The sequence below is a fragment of the Salmo salar genome, chromosome ssa17 (assembly GCF_905237065.1).
Source record: "Salmo salar chromosome ssa17, Ssal_v3.1, whole genome shotgun sequence".
NCBI lineage: Eukaryota > Metazoa > Chordata > Actinopteri > Salmoniformes > Salmonidae > Salmo > Salmo salar.
Window position 1 is genome coordinate 19745001 of NC_059458.1, and position 17500 is coordinate 19762500.

The 17500-nt window shown below is 42.3% G+C and overlaps 2 protein-coding genes across 3 annotated transcripts in view; one reads left to right on the forward strand and one right to left on the reverse strand.

Moving 5' to 3' along the window:
• Positions 1-311: 311 nt before the first annotated feature.
• On the forward strand, positions 312-5127 carry LOC106575425 (growth hormone secretagogue receptor type 1). The gene is made up of 2 exons (XM_014151925.2): positions 312-1969; positions 2495-5127. The coding sequence occupies exons 1-2, from the start codon at positions 1120-1122 to the stop codon at positions 2806-2808; spliced, it is 1164 nt and encodes a 387-aa protein (XP_014007400.1). The 5' UTR covers positions 312-1119; the 3' UTR covers positions 2809-5127.
• A 4116-nt stretch (positions 5128-9243) lies between these two features.
• The window catches only part of LOC106591582 (fibronectin type III domain-containing protein 3B), a 224477-nt gene continuing 216220 nt past the window's right edge, over positions 9244-17500 (reverse strand). For both annotated transcript variants that reach the window (XM_045698964.1, XM_045698965.1), the window contains exons 26-27: positions 16040-16167; positions 9244-14594 (exon numbers count right to left, since the gene is read on the reverse strand). In XM_045698964.1, the coding sequence (XP_045554920.1) occupies positions 14283-14594; positions 16040-16167 (440 nt within the window). In that variant the 3' untranslated portion in view covers positions 9244-14282. The remainder of the gene's footprint in view (positions 14595-16039; positions 16168-17500) is intronic.

Below are 17500 nucleotides of genomic sequence, written 5' to 3' on the forward strand. Positions count from 1 at the left end.
AACACACACACACACACACGCACACAAACACGCACAAACACAAACACGCACAAACACAAACGCACACGCACACAAACACGCACACACACAAACACACACACATGCCGGCTTTGCTTTAACCATTAGGTGGCGTGCTAGGTCTAAGCTAGGGCCACCAGTAGGACCCCCTCCCTCTCTCTCTCTCTCTCTCTCTCTCTCTCTCCCTCCTTCACTCTCTCTCTCCCTCCCTATTTGTCACTTGTGACAGTTGTTTCTGCTCCATTCAATGATGAGAAAAACTAGAGCACGTGCATGTGTGTGAGGTGTGGGTGTGCCATATTTAAAAACTTAGTTTTTCTCTTTAGAGATTTCTCATCAAATCACAGAGGACATCGATTGATTGATCTTATGTGGAGGCTCCAGAGAGAGAGAGAGAAATGTGGGCTGCGTTTCTGAAACCAGAATATTCAGTGTCACAGACTCATAGAGGAGGTGGATGTTTTTGCTGTTTACCCATTTCTCTTGGCTGAGTTTGTCGGAGGAGATTTCCAGTGTCACATCACAAAACCCTGACTGTGACTCACCTTCAGTCTAGTTTACCGTGTTTTCATCTGACGCATAAGAGCGCATGAAGGGGACAGAGCAAGAGAGGAACACTTTTTGGAGGATGTTGTTTTAGAAGGTCGTCTTTTCTCGCTCATCATTTATCCGATTTAAAAAATGTATCTATGTAATTTAGACCAATATATAGCCCTATCAATACCATATGAAAATGAATATCAGATCCTATTCATGTTTGTTTAATACTTTTATACAATGCGCTCAAAGGATGCTCGAGTATAATTTTCATTCTTCAGACATGTATTGTAGCTTGTGATATATTTAATAACATTCAAAGGCTATACTTTATTTCTTACAAGTAAAATACTTTTGTAAATGGAAGGCAAGATGAGAAGGTGTGTTTTATTGCTCCAGTGCAAGACTGTTCTAAAATAGAGGAGGACTAGGAGGTTAAAACCATAAGATCCTTTACGCATCACACACACGCACTCAAGAGGAATAGAGGACATGCGGAGACAAGAGGAGCGCGCCAGCCGCCCCAAGCAGAACCTCCAGCAGAGTGAATGACCCGCTGGCAGCATGCGCTCCTGGCCCAACCGAACTGACTGTCTCTCTCCCGTTAACTGCAGCTGGGAGGATAACTACTGGAACTACTACTTTAACGGGAGCTACCGGGGTCCCGTGCCCCCCGAAAACCTCTTCCCCATCCCCGTTCTAATGGGAATCACCATCACCTGTACTCTCCTGTTCCTGGCGGGACTGACCGGGAATGTAATGACTATACTGGTCGTGTCTAAGTACAGAGACATGAGAACAACCACTAACCTCTACTTATGTAGCATGGCTGTCTCAGACTTGTTGATATTCCTCTGTATGCCCCCTGATGTGTACCGGTTATGGAAGTACAGGCCATGGATATTTGGAGATACATTCTGTAAGCTGTTTCAGTTCGTTAGTGAGTGCTGTACTTATTCAACCATTTTGAATATAACCGCTCTGTCCGTGGAGAGGTACCTGGCCATCTGCTTCCCACTTCGCGCCAAACGCCTGGTCACCAAGCGACGCGTCCGTGCGCTCATCCTCTTTCTCTGGCTCGTGTCGCTGTTGAGCGCGGGACCTGTCTTCGTTCTGGTGGGAGTGGAGCACGAGACTCGCCCAGCGGCGGGAAACTCTGTGACTGCTGGTGGGGCGGAAGGACAGACAGAGATAGACACTAGCGAGTGTAAACCCACCCAGTACGCGGTTGAGTCTGGGCTTCTAGCCGCCATGGCGTTGGTTAGCTCTGTGTTTTTCTTCCTGCCGGTGTTTTGTTTGACTGTGGTGTACAGTTTGATTGGACGAAGGTTGTGGAAGAGACGGAGAGAGAACAATATTGGAGCCAACGTAGCACACAGGGACAAGAGCAACAGACAGACCGTCAAGATGTTAGGTAGGGTGCAATACATGTTGCTCATATTCAAAACTATGTTTTAAGCACGGCATAATTGAGATATGGATGTTTCTAATATTTAAAAAAGGCACAGAATTGAGGACATTTAAAAAAGGAAAAATCTTGGTTCTGATACGCATTAAATTAATCAAACATTGTAACAAGACAAGGATTATGCAGAAAATGTAGACATAGGCTGTGTATACGTTTATACAGTCAGCACAGTAACCTAATAACCATGATAACAGCCAGTCGTGTAAAGCTTTACCAAAGTCATTTAATTAGGCATAACTATAGTTTCCCCCTCATACCCCTCTCTCCTATTTCTCTCTCTGAAAAACTGATTACTGATATTTGCATTTAATGTTTTATGGTTGGAATACATTTTATGTGCTTCCCCTCCTCCCTCAATTCCCCCTTCCCACTCCCCCCCCCCTCTCTATTATTATTAGCATAAAAGGAGAAATCCAATGTTACAAACATGTATTATCTGTCTCCCCTCTCCCCCTCTCTCTCTCTCTCCAGCTGTAGTGGTCTTTGCCTTCGTCCTGTGCTGGCTGCCTTTCCACTTGCATCGTTACCTTATGTCCCATTCCTCCGAGGGCTCCTCTCCTCTCTGGTCTCTCTTCACCCAGTACTGCTCCCTTGTTTCCACTGTCCTCTTCTATCTCTCGGCTGCCATCAACCCTGTCCTCTATAACACCATGTCTAGGAAGTACCGGTCAGCTGCTGCCCAACTGTTTGGTCTACAGGAGACTCAACCACCTAGAGGGAGAACAGCAAGCACTGTCAAAGGAGAGAGTTCACCTGCCTGGACAGAGTCCACTGTTAGCCTGTGACTGTAGCCAGTTTGGAGGGTGAATGGGCGCTAGATATATACTTCTCTGATTTTGATATGTAGTTGTTGTGATCAACCTCTTCTTGTGTGTTTCTCATCAGTGACCACTGCTTTCCCTGGTTGATCAAATTCAAACAGGCACCATTATAGACCATCAAGGATGAATTGGTCCTTATCCAAGTGAGCACCGGCTTACACATAACGTCCATGGACGTTGATTATTGATTGAAATTTGGTCAGTCCGCCCTGGCCTTGCGTTGAACATTTTAATTGAATTTGCCTCAAGGACTCTGATTAAGACTGTTGCTTTGATGTCACAACTCGCCCGGCAAAGACAGACAAAGGCGTTTGAGAAGATTTTTTATAAAATATTTATAAAACAAGGCGTTTCTGTCACCCAAAAAGAAGCATACTATTAGCAACAAAAACTATTAAACAGCTCTTGAAACGGACACGTATGCATTTTCTACAAATCACACATGCAACACACGCGCACACAAACCAAAATCTTTATTACGCTTGCCTTAATTGATATGTGAATTGTATTCTGGATGACAAAGAAAAGCACTGTAGACCGTGATGCACTTCTCTGTACCCTGAGAGAGAGAGAGGGACTGAAGTTCTGTGTGTGTGTTTGTTTATGATGAGTGATTGGGTGTGTTGGGGTATGTGTATTTATGGTGAGTGACGTCGTGTGTTGGGGTGTGTGTGTGTGTGTGTGTTTATGGTGGGTGACTGTGTGTGTTGGTGTGTGTGTCTGTGTGTGTAGATATAGGTAACAGTGTTTTGCTATGATAGCATGTACAGTAGGCTAATTATACCGCCAGCCTTACTCTGTAAATACCAGCTTAGTAACGGTTCAATCTGATTGGTTTTAGTCTTGGCTTATCCTATAAGTACTTACAAAGCAGCCACTGCCTTGGACTCCAGCATTCTGATATGGCAACCAGGACTCAGAGCATTGCATATTATTCTGTACATAAATCCGAGACACTCCATTTAGTATAATATGTTACGTTTCATATGGTATGTATTAATTTGTGGATTTCCATCATCCATTTCATATGATATGTTATGAATTAGAATTCGTATTATATGTTACACATTTGCTAAATGTTCAATATGTTACGAATCTGCAACACGTACAATATGTTACGAATTTGCAAAACATATGATACGTAACGAATTGTAGCTAGGTGGCTAATGTTAGCTAGGCTAGGGGTTAAGGTTAGGGTTACGTTTAGGAGTTAGGTTAAAAGGTTAAGGTTAGGGGAAGGGTTAGCTAAAAGGGTTAAGGTTAGGCTTAGGAGAAGGGTTGGCTAAAATGCTAAGTAGTTGCATAGTACTTAAAAAGTAGTAGAAAAGTTGCTAATGTGCTAAAGTTGTCCATCATGAGATTTGAACTTGCAACCTTTGGGTTACTAGACATGTGCATTATACAGCTACCCATCATCCTACAGTGTATTTGGAAAGTATTCCGACCTTTTGACTTTTTCCATATTTAGTTACATTACAGCCTTATTCTAAAATAGATTACATTTTTTTTCATTATCAATCTACACACAATACCCCACAATGACAAAGCAAAAGCAGTTTTTTAGAAAGGTTTGTTCATTTATTACAAATAAAAAACGAAATATCACATTTCCATAAGTATTCAGACCCTTTACTCAGTACTCAGTACTCAGTACCATTTGCTCAGTATGTCCTCCAGACGTGATTCTTGGCATTCAGGCCAAATAGTTCAATCTTGGTTTCATCAGACCAGAGAATCTTTTTCTCATGGTCTGAGAGTCCTTTAGGTGCCTTTTGGCAAACTCCAAGCGGGCTGTCATGTGCCTTTTACTGAGGAGTGACGTTTTTGGGGGAAAAAGTCAAGGGAACTGAATATTTTCTGAATGCACTGTATTTAATTTTTATCTTGAGTAACTATCTGTCTTATGAAACCATACAAAACTTAACATATCATACTAATTTGAGTGTCCCAGATTTTCATTTACAATGTTACGTCTAGCCTATGAGACCAGGCTGAATATGGACATAAAGACTACAAGTAAGGACTGCAGAAACAATCTGCAAATATGAACTACAAACATAGCCTGAAAAAAGACTTAAAACGTGGAATTGTAACTACAGACATGGCACTTAAGCCCAAATTAATGTAACGCTTAACTATGTATCAATGTTTGTACCGCTATAATAATCTGTACTATGCCTGTACAAACTATAATGGAAGAAAACACTGTATGTATTTTAATATTGATCCATATCATCAGGTTGCCAACTTGGTCTCATTCCGGGAGATAAAAATGATTCAACATTGTTCACGTGTCATTTTTTTATTTCAGACATAAGCAGTTTAATTCCGTCATGACTGAGAAGTGCACACACAGGTAGCCTACAAACACACAGATGTCGTCCTCACCTCTCCCCCGTCTTCTCCTCCTCTCTTCTTTCACCTCCTCTGCTTTGCTCTCGTCTCAGTCCCTTTAAGTCAGGCAGCCTCAAAGCCACCCATCCTCAAGGGTCGTCACTAGTTCCCACAGCCACAAAGTCATAATTATGGCTACACCCCGCCTATTTCTACAATTTCTCTTCTTAAAATCGAATTTGAAGCATAACTCTAACCTTTACCACACTGCTAACCTTATGCCTAACCATAACCTTAATTTAAGACTGAAAAGTAAATTTTTGTGTTCATGAATTTTACGACAGACAATTTTGACATTGTGGCTGTGGTAACAAGTGACAACCATCTTCAAGTTATGTTCAAAGGACCCTTCTGTCACATCTGAGGCTTTCTGAGTTGCCTGATCAAAAAGTCCTATAAGTCAGAGTGAGGACAGGAGGAGAGAGGGAAAGAAAGAGGTCTGAGAGAGAAACGAGGGATGGAAAGAGGAAGAAGGAAAGTGAGAAAGACATTTATGGTGGCACATAGAATATGAGGAGCAGAGAAATGTATGAATGAGGTAAGAATGAGTCAGAGATAGAGGAACTTGGAAGTAAGAGAGCACTTGAGAAAAGATTGATTCAGAAATGATAGATATAGAAAGAGTCAATGAGTTACTCTGCATCACTTGTGAGATGCAGTGTGTGTGTCTCAGAGACAGGAGGGAGATTTTTCTCTGTGATTGAATCCCTCCTGTTATCCAGTGAGATGCTATCGAGGCCGCTGGGGAGTAAATCACAAGCTATTGCTGGACACAGGCACGTGCACACACACTCAAACAAACACACACTGAGACACGGAGGGGAACGAGAGAGGGAGAGACAGAGAGAGACAGAACGTGAGAGGAAGGCTGAGAGAGAAGGGTAAAGAGAGATAGAAAGACAAAGAGAGTGAGAGAGGATCGATGGCAATGTTCCTGCACAAATCAGTGTGTCGAAGAAGAGGCTGCATGTGCTTTTGTGCATCTCTCCTCTCCGCTGGTCTCTTCTCCAGACACACACAGTTCAGTCAGGGTTATAGTGGCCATTAAATAGGAGATTCGCCCTAAAACTGAATGTGATGGTTGCATTTTTTCACAGCGTCGGCTGGATTATAGATGTGATTTATGTCTGGCTGTACCTCAAATGATACTTTATTCCCTAAAGTGCCTTCAGAAAGTATTCAGACCCCTTGACTTTTTCCACATTTTGTTAGGTTACTGCATTATCCTAAAATTGATTTAATTGTTATTTTTTTCCCTCTTCAATCTACACACAATACCCCATAATGACAAAGCAAAAAAATGTTTTTAAGAAATGTTAGCTAATTTATTATATAAATAACTGAAATATCACATTTACATAACTATTCAGACCCTTTACTCAGTACTTTGTTTAAGCATCTTTGGCAGTGATTACAACCTCGAGTCTTCTTGGGTATGACGCTACAAGCTTGGCACACCTGTATTTCAGGAGTTTCTCCCATTCTTCTCTGCAGATCCTCTCAAGCTCTGTCAGGTTGGATGGGGAACGTTGCTGCACAGCTATTTTCAGGTCTCCAGAGATGTTCGATCAGGTTCAAGTCCAGGCTCTGGCTGGGCCACTCAAGGACATTCAGAGACTTGTCCCGAAACCACTTCTGTGTTGTCTTCAAATCAAATCAAAGTTTATTTGTCACGTGCGCCGGATACAACAGGTGTAGACCTTACAGTGAAATGCTTACTTACAGGCTCTAACCAATAGTGCGAAACAAAAGGTGTGTGTGTGTGTGTGTGTGTAAGTAATGAAATAAAACAGTAAAAATACGTTTGAAAATAAGAGTAGCAAGGCTATATACAGACACCAGTTAGTCAGGCTTATTGAGGTAGTATGTAGGTATGGTTAAAGTAACTATGCATATATGATAAACAGAGAGTAGCAGTAGCGTAAAAGAGGGGTTGGCGGGAGGTGGGACACAATGCAGATAGCCCAGTTGGCCAATGTGCAGGAGCACTGGTTGGTCGGGCCAATTGAGGTAGTATGTACATGGATGTATGGTTAAGTGACTATGCATATAAGATAAACAGAGAGCAGCAGCAGCATAAAAGAGGGGTTGGGGGGGCACACAATGCAAATAGTCTGGGTAACCATTGGTTACCAGTTCAGAAGTCTTATGGCTTGGGGGCTGTCTTGGCATTGTACTTAGGGTCGTTGTCCTGTTGGAAGGTGAACCTTCTCCCCAGTCTGAGCTCCTGAGCATTCTGGAGCAGGTTTTCATCAAGGATCTCTCTGTGCTTTGCTCTGTTCATCTTTGCCTCTATCCTGACTAGTCTCCCAGTCTCTGCTGCTGAAAAACATCCCCACAGCATGATGCTGCAACCACCATGCTTCACCTTAGGGACAGTGCCAGGTTTTCTCCAGACGTGACACTTGGCATTCAGGCCAAATAGTTCAATATTGGTTTCATTAGACAGAAAATCTTGTTTCTCATGGTCTGAGAGTCTTTAGGTGACTTTTGGCAATCTCCAAGAGGGCTGTCATGTGCCTTTTACTAAGGAGTGGCTTCCGCCGGGCGGCCAGCTCTAGGAAGAGTCTTGGTGGTTCCAAACTTCTTCCATTTAAGAATGATGGAGGCCACTGTGTTGTTGGCGACCTTTAATGTTGTAGAGAGTTTTTGGTACCCTTCCCCAGATCTGTGCCTCGACACAATCCTGTCTCAGAGCTCTACGGACAATTCCTTCGACCTCATGGCTTGGTTTTTGCTCTGACATGCACTGTCTGCTGTGGGACCTTATATAGACAGGTGTGTGCCTTTCCAAATCATGTCCAATCAATTGAATTTAACACAATTTGTAGAAACATCTCAATGATGATCAATGGAAACAGGATGCACCTGAGCTCAATTTTGAGTCTCATAGCAAAGGGTATTAATACATATATAAATAAGATATTTCAGTTTTTTATATTTAATAAATTAGCAAACATTTCTAAAAACCTGTTTTCGCTTTGTCATTATGGGGTGTTGTGCGTAGATGGCTAAGGATTTTCTATTTATTTAATCCATTTTAGAATAAGGCTGTAACGTAACAAAATGTGGAAAAAGTCAAGCGGTCTGAATACTTTCTGAAGGCACTGTATATTGTGCACTACAGTGACCAGAGCCAAATGACAAATCCATATGGATTCCTGTCTAGTTAACTCTTTATTGGTTACATTTATCATGATACAGCATCCAACCTTTTTTATTGGGAGAAAAATGGTGTTGGAGTGAGTCCATTGTTTATTGTTTCCTATAAAGAGTGTATATCTGGTACATCTCTCTACAGATACATCTCCTCTAGCTCTCAGTCAGGTATGAACTCACATCGACGTTACATGGGACATGAATTCAAACAAATATTGAAGACATCAGTGTGCCTTTGAGCTAAACTGCTCCAGGGGTGCCGTACTGTGGCTGACTCGGTGCTCCAACCTCTCAGTGTATGTCCCTGATGGGAAATGGACACATTTGTGGTTTCCTGTGGACAATGGACACTAAAATGATCTATAATGTTCTTCACTTATTTCTTATTCAGAGAGTGTTGTGACAATAGTGACAAATACCAGTCCCCTGTTGAGTCTGACTGCCTGACTATCTCATCATCACAAACACTCCTCCATGCACACACGGCACACAAGCAAGCACATTGAGAGCCACCAGGTCAGTCCCAGTGCTGGGCCCCTAGAGCAGTTCTACTGCCTTGCAGCGGTCTAAGGCGCTGCTACTCAGTGCAAGAGGTGTCACTGCAGTCCCTGGTTCAAATCCAGGCTGCATCACATCTGGCTGTGACTGTCCCATAGGGCAGTGAACAATTGGCCCAGCGTCATCTGGGGTAGTCTGTCATCGTAAATAAGAATTTGTTCTTGACTGACTTGCCTAGTTATATGTATTTTTATTTTTACCTACCACCACAAAGCATATCATATAACCACTGAATGAACAGGAAATCAAACAAACTATGACACACAAAACGAGAGATTTCAGTCAAGGTCAGAAAAAATTAAACATTTATTGGGCATAAATATATTATATAACACAGGCTACCGATACAGTTAGGTCTTACATACAGAGGGTAGTATTTGCAAAATCTATACATTAAAATTGATATGGCGGTTTATTTTATATAATGCATATGAAATAGTCTAACATTTACAATACAAAGTAGTAGAAATGTATGATTTTCTTTTTTTCTTTCAAATCGTAGCCCATGACAACATTGGAATGTTTGTTTTGATAAGTGTGAGGTACAAATATGTTGTTTTGTTTTTGTTTCAGACTAATAAAAAATGTTTAATACATACAAGTCTTCATACATTAATCTGGGACTGTTACCCATTCAATCTCTAATCTCTCATATTCAAATTCCGTATTTTCGGTTTCAATTTGTTTTATTATTAATCAGACTAAAAAAAGGAACCAATCAGAAGGCACAGTTGCTGGATTGCTGGGCAGAAGTATCTGTTTTGTTCAGGACCCACTAGATGAGCAGGACCAGAAGGGTCTAAAGATTTGCCTAAATACAAATCTTACAGGGTGTACCCTGCTCACACAGACAAGTAGCCACTGGGCCAAGCCCTGGAAAAACACTAGCCAAAAGCTTGAGAGAATATTAGCCAAAAACCTTTAGGGAACATTGGGTCAACATATTATTGGTGATATCACAGGCCTAACATTGGCCTACCATTATCCTAACCTTAGCCTATAACATTAGGCATTACTAGGGAGTTGGGACATGAGTATTTCGTGACCATGTGTCCTAACCATCCTGGTCAATTCACACGGTCAGGGAAAACTCCTGTCCCTAGACATGAGGAATTACTTGGCTGTAAAAGGCTTGGGGGAGATTTAACACAACATTAGGAATCATTTGGCTGTAAAAGGCTTGGGGGAGACTTAACACAACATTAGGAATGATTTGGCTGTAAAAGGCTTGGGGGAGATTTAACACAATATTAGGAATGATTTGGCTGTATAAGGCTTGGGGGAGATTTAACACAACATTAGGAATGATTTGGCTGTAAAAGGCTTGGGGGAGATTTAACACAACATTAGGAATGATTTGGCTGTAAAAGGCTTGGGGGAGATTTAACACAACATTAGGAATGATTTGGCTGTAAAAGGCTTGGGGGAGATTTAACACAACATTAGGAATGATTTGGCTGTATAAGGCTTGGGGGAGATTTAACACAACATTAGGAATGATTTGGCTGTAAAAGGCTTGGGGGAGATTTAACACAACATTAGGAATGATTTGGCTGTAAAAGGCTTGGGGGAGATTTAACACAACAGGACATATCAACAGTCTTCTTTCTAACTGAGACAGGTGAACAGGTCAGACGGACACAACATGACAAAGTCACGTCAGATGACATAGTAACGCTGTACGACACAGCAACACCAAATGACCCAACAATACCAGACGACTCAGTCACAACAATGACGTAGTCAAAATGTCAGACGACATAGTAATGCCAATGTAACAGAGTGGCCGGCGGGCAGCTGTCTGTCCGGTATCAAAACAACAAGCTGTCTGATGAAAAGCATCATGGTTCTCACAGGATAGATAGTTATCCTGTGGGCTAAGGGTCTACCGCTTTAAAAGTGCTTCATATAATCTCAGTTAGTTGTACTTAACTAATTTTAGCGTCAATACTACATCTCTATACGTATAATAACTCTGCACTGACTATCAATTCTAAGCAAAAACACTGGACACAAAATCACCACTAAGGCCCTTTATACGACGACAAGCTTGGAAAAGTATTCCTCATCATAATCATCCTCATCGGTCTGACTGAAATCCTGATTTGATTGTTGTAGTCTTTTGACCTTTTTCAGTGTGAAATCAGCGAGTTAAAACGTAATAAAGGGGTAGTATATTTAACAATGGAACATTTAATACAGTTAGCTTCACCAAAAAAATAAACATAAAAATAAAAATATGAAAGAAGCGTAAATCACAGATCAAGTCTTTCCTTTTTGAGAGGATAATCATGTGACAGTAATAATAATGCTGTGTGGTCACAGAGGGAACATCAAGGAACCCTTTAGAACGTAGATAACGTTGAAAAGAACGTGTGTGTCACACACACACACACACACACACGCAAAGTAAAATGGCATGACAACAAGCCTCGACTTTGGCAGAAAGAATCCAAAACAGATATGATATCAAACACGTCTTAATCTATAACATTAGGCAGTATAAACGACAAATTAAGGCAACTATTGTTCTGACTCCCCGAGACACCGCGCACCTTCCCACTGAGGGGGCACTGTACGGCGTCCCAAGACTGTGTTAGCCCCTGGAACTAAAGCCTAGGGCATTAGCCATGCGGAGCTAACCTGAGTCTTCAAGTCTCGTCATACTGTCTGAATAATGGCAACTCTTATAGAATACCTCCTCAAACGGTAGAATTAAGGTCAGTACCACCACATTCTGCCGTCCTCTTCAAGCACCGGTTACAGTAACTTAAAGAGTACCTTCATACCTTATTTAACCTTCAGTGTACCTTCATAAACTCTCCGGACAAAAAGCTGCTACCTACAGCATATAAGGGTTCTTCGACTGTCCCCATTGGAGGGTTCTACGTGGAACCCAAAAGGGTTCTCCTATGGGGACAGCCGAAGAACCCTTTTGGAACCCTTTTTTTCTAAGAGTGTACATTATTTAACCACCAGTGCCCCCACGGAGTTGTACGTTACGTCACGCCTGTGCTTAAATCCTAATACAGATGCCAGCATAACCTTGGTATCAGAAAAGGTAACGTTTCTGAAGAAACTTTGTGTGTTCGCTCCAGCTTTCGAAAACCTTTAGCAATACAACCTGGCTAACGGTCTGCTACATCTCTTAATGCGTACAGAAAACCACACGGGCTGGTCATAACCGTGACATCCATAACAATTCTAAAGCTATTATTATTGGTGTTATGACGTGATGGTCACGTGGTTATGGATAAGAGCCAGTTCTGTGTGTCAGAGAGGACAGGACAAGGGCAGACATTTGGTTAACATGTTAAAACGGCACTGAATAATGAAACAACTACAGGTTTTCCCAACAACTGTAAGAGAATAAAAGAGATATGCAATTGGCTACTGAGAGTACGAAATGCTGGCCTTAAATCAAACATCTAAAATAATCCATCCAATAAAAACAAAAAAACAGAAAAATGATCATAATAACAATATAACATGCTACGAGAGAAAAAACTAATTAGTGCATTTATAACTACACTTACATTTGTCTCTTAATTTGAATTTTTTAAACAATAAATAACTGAAAAGATTGCACTGTAATTGGCTTGTAAAGTACTGTATGCAAATATTCTATTGTATATAAATAAAGGTATAGAAACCAATAGAGAAATTGTAGCGTAACTTTCCCGTCGACTTTGGCAAAGGTGTTGGAGCAGGCTCTGCTAACTGACGAGTAGGAGCGAAGCACAGCTTAGAGAGAGAGAGAGAGAGTGGGATGATTACAGCATTAACTACAGAGATGGAGAGAGGGAGGTTAGGAATGTGGGAGGGAAGGGAGACGTACTGAGAATGGCGGAGGGATAGAAAAAGAGAGAGGGGCAGAGAAAAAAAGAAGGGTATGAATAGGTATGAGGGTTGAGTGGGGGTGGGGGGGTTGGATAAAAGGTTACTTCAGTAACCTCTACATTCGACAGCGGGGACTGGCTACTGAACTGACCTCAGATCTGCAGATGAGCACCTAGAATACATATTATAATTCACTAAACCACTCCCAGTGGAATATACCAGGATAGCCCTAGACCAGAGGTGTCAGGACCAGTTCTCACAGGTCAAAGTGTCATCATGTTATTATCAACCTCAAACTAAATTGATCAACTGGTGTTGCTGATTGGCTAGATATGGCCAGGTGTGTGGCCCTCCAGGAGCCTGGTTTTACACCCTTGCTCCTAAACTGATCTAAAGTCAGCTTTGCATTTCCCACTCCTAATGGTTTAGGTTAGCTTCAGGGGAGAGAAAGCTGGTCCTAGATCTGTGGTTAAAAGGCAACATCTACCTGGATCCGTCCTTCTCTTTCTCTCTGTCATCCAGACCTCTACACTTCTTATATTACATCATAGCATCACCCCTACAGATATAGATAGGTAGATCTATCATAGATATATTTGATATAGATTGTATATATTAGGTAACTAAATCCATTCTTTCTTAGATATAACGAAACAGGATAGCAGCATTTTTTAACAATGGCATCGCTTTGGTAGCTGAATAAAGAAGACAGAAGAGAAGGCATCTGAGTGTGTGTGTTTCTGTCTCTCTGTGCATGTGTGTGTGTGTGTGTGTGTGTGTTTGTCTCGCTGTGCATCTGCATGTGTGCCTGTGTGTGTATGTTTCTGTGTGTCTGTGTCTATGTGTGCATCTGTGCGTAAAGATTGCATGATTTGGCCTATAATAGACAAGGTAACAGATATTGATGGATACATGGCTAAAGCTTTAGAACTACATTTCAAAATGGCGTAACCGAAAAAACTACGAAAGACTGCAGCGAACAGCGCAAATAGGACACAGACACAGTAAAGTAAGGAATTGACCGTAAAGAAATATAAAGAAAAATACACTTTGTCTATTAGTTTTAAAAAGATACAAAATAATGTCATGCAGGTCATTGAGGAGCTTTGCTGGGCTCCTGGCTGGCTAATGCTTGCTTATCAGTTTGTTTGTTTATGTCACGAACAGCTTCCCTCCAAATACATCCATTACATAAGATAGAGAGACCAAACTAACAATGACAAGAGAAACAGAGAGAGCGAGCGAGAGAGGGAAAGAGAAGAAAGAGAAGAGGAAAGAGATATGTGGACTACAACGTCGCGGTAGAATAACTGAAGTAAAGCTCAGGTCTGTTTCGTTTGAAGTCTGTTTCCTCTCTCGTTTTATTTCTCTTTCTATCCTGCACCTGATTCTCAAGTGTTTGTTTTCTTTCCATTCTTTCGTAGATGCTCGTTTTCTTTTGCTATCGCTTTGTTTTCTCTTTTCTATCCTGTTGCGGATTCATTCCCTCACTTCATGAAGAAGTATTGTAGCAGACAGGCCATGAGGATGGAGACACCGGCAAACACACACACCACAACCGCCGCAAAGCGCTCATCGCTGGATATTATCCCCGCCCCTTTCACAGTCTCCACGGCGCTTGTCTCCCCCAGGCACTGTTGCTCCTGGCGACGCAGGGTGAACAGGGAGGAGGGGCTTAGAGGGCCACAGAGTTCCTGGTTGGTATCCTGGCAACGGCGGCAGGCGCACACACGGAAACGGTAGTCGGTGTTGCCTTGGAGTCCGGTGATTTGGAAGGCACTCTCTTCTCCCTTAAACACCTGGAGAGAGAGCAAGAGAGAGAAAAAGAGAGAGAAAAAGAGAGAGAGTGAGAGAGAGAAAGAGAGAGAGCGAGAGCGAAAGAGAGAGAGAGCGAAAGAGAGAGAGATTGAGAGCGAGAGAGCGAAAGAGAGAGAGATAGAGAGAAAGAGAGAGAGAAAGAGAGAGAGAGAAAGAGAGAGAGAAAGAGAGAGAGAAAGAGAGAAAGAGAGAGAGAGAGAGAGAGAGAGAGAGAGAGAGAGAGAGAGAGAAAGAGAGAGAGAAAGAGAGAGAGCGAAAGGGAGAACATTGATTTAGAAACTACTTTGTGACCTCATCAACAACAACAAATTGATTCATGATTAATGCTCAGAGTGTGTGTGTGTGTGTGTGTGTGTGTGTGTGTGTGTGTTAGTATTGGCTCTTAACAGTCCCCCTGTTGCTATTCTACATTAGTGAAATCCAATCAGTGCATGAAAGAGGCTACAGAGGCTGTTTTCTGGTTAACATTATTAACACTGCCTCTGTACAGAAGGGATTTAACTACCTCAAGAACCACTTAGGACACACTCACACACACACACACACACACACACACACACACACACTCACACTCACACACACTCACACACACTCACACACACACACACACACACACACACACACACACGTCTCCTGCCTCCAACTGCTCGCTTAATTAATGAACAAAACCTCACTGGAGATAAGGACCACAAAACTCTTCACTAACACATCAGATATGTGTGTGTCTGCGTGTGTTTTCTTGAATGTGCATTTCAATACTCATTCACCTGAAGAGCTGTTCGACTGCCCAAAGGGCAAGTGTGATTGTGTGTGTATATTGACAACCATATTGAGTTTCCATAAAGGTCCATTGGCAGCAGACTGTTAAATGTCAGTGGTCTCGGAGCTGTAATAGTCATTACCACAGCCTTCACCTACCTCTGCTGTCACCACAGTACATGAAAGGGAACATGGAAGACAAGGGAAACGGGATAGCTAGTCAGTTGTACAACTGAATGTATTCAACTGAAATGTGAGAGGTGAATCAGAGAGGTGCATCAGAGAGGTGCAGGGGGCTTAATCGACACGTCATCGGCGCCCGGGGAGCACTTGTTGTTGGGGGTTAACTGCCTTGCTCAAGGCTAGAACGGCAGATTTTTCCACCTTGCTGGCTCGGGGATTCGAACCAGCTAGGCTACCTGCGACCCTGATGAATCAGCTGTGTCTGTGTGTGTGTGTGGGTGTGCGTGCGTGTGAGAGAGAGAGTACAGGCTGTGTACAGGCTGTACTAAATACATTTTAACGGCAGTCAAAATCTATTTCTCCTCCCCTTACAGACAGATTCAATTAAAAGTCCAAACATCCTTCATAAGGAGAGCTGGGAGATGAGATCATAGTAAAATATACATCTATCCTCACATGAACTGAGTGTGTGTGTGTGTGTTACCTGTTTGTACTCTGACTCTCGTCCAACCAGCACCTGCAGGACGTAGTTGACACGGTCGCCTCTCATTGGTGGAATGGCCTCCCAGGTGACCTCACACACATTCCCTTCCAGCTGGTGCACTCTGGGAGCTGTAGGCAGACAGGACACATTGTCACAAACAATGTCATAAACACATGGAAACCACAGGCGGCTGATGGCACCTTGATTTGGGAGGATGACTCATGGTAGTGGTTGCAATGGAATAAATGGAATGGTATCAAACACGTCCAACACATGGTTTCCATGTGGTTGATATACAGTTGAAGTCGGAAGTTTAAATACACCTTAGCCAAATATATTTAAACTCCGTTTTTCACAATTCCTGACATTTAATCCTAGTAAAAATTCCTTGTCTTAGGTCAGTTAGGATCTCCACTTTATTTTAAGAATGTGAAATGTCAGAATAATAGTGGAGAGAATTATTTATTTCGGCTTTTATTTATTTAATCACATTCCCAGTGGGTCTGTCACGCCCTGACCATAGACATCCTTATTATTCTCTATGTTTGGTTAGGTCAGGGTGTGACTCGGGTGGGAAAATCTATGTTTTCTGTTTCTTTGTTTCTGGGCGAGTGTGGTTCCCAATCAGAGGCAGCTGTCTATCGTTGTCTCTGATTGGGAATCATACTTAGGCAGCCTGTTTTCTTCCTGTGTTTGTGGGAGGTTGTTTTCTGTTTAGTGTCTGTACCTGACGGAACTGTGTGTTTTTGCTTTTGTTATTTTGTTTGAGTGTGTTCATGAATAAAGTAATCATGGACACTTACCACGCTGCGCCTTGGTCCACTTCAACTACCACTTACGACGAGTGTTACAGGGTCAGAAGTTTACAAACACTCAATTAGTATTTGATACCATTGCCTTTAAATTGTTGAACTTGGGTCAAACGTTTTGGGCAGCCTTCCACAAGCTTCCCACAATAAGTTGGGTAAATTTTGGCCCATTCCTCCTGACAGAGCTGGTGTAACTGAATCAGGTTTGTAGGCCTCCTTGCTCGCACACGCTTTTTCAGTTCTGCCCACAATCTTTCTATGGGATTGAGGTCAGGGCTTTGTGATGGCCACTCCAATACCTTGACTTTGTTGTCCTTAAGCCAATTTGCCACAACTTTGGAAGTATGCTTGGGGTCATTGTCCATTTGGAAGACCCATTTACGACCAAGCTTTAACTTCCTGACTGATGTCTTGAGATGTTGATTCAATATATCCACATAATTTGCCATCTATTTTGTGAAGTGCACCAGTCCCTCCTGCAGCAAAGCACCTACACAACATGATGCTGTCACCCCCGTGCTTCACGGTTGGGATGGTGTTCTTCGGCTTGCAAGCATCCCCCTGTTTCCTCCAAACATAACGATGGTCATTATAGCCGAACAGTTTTATTTTTATTTCATCAGACCAGAGGACATTTCTCCAAAAAGTAGAA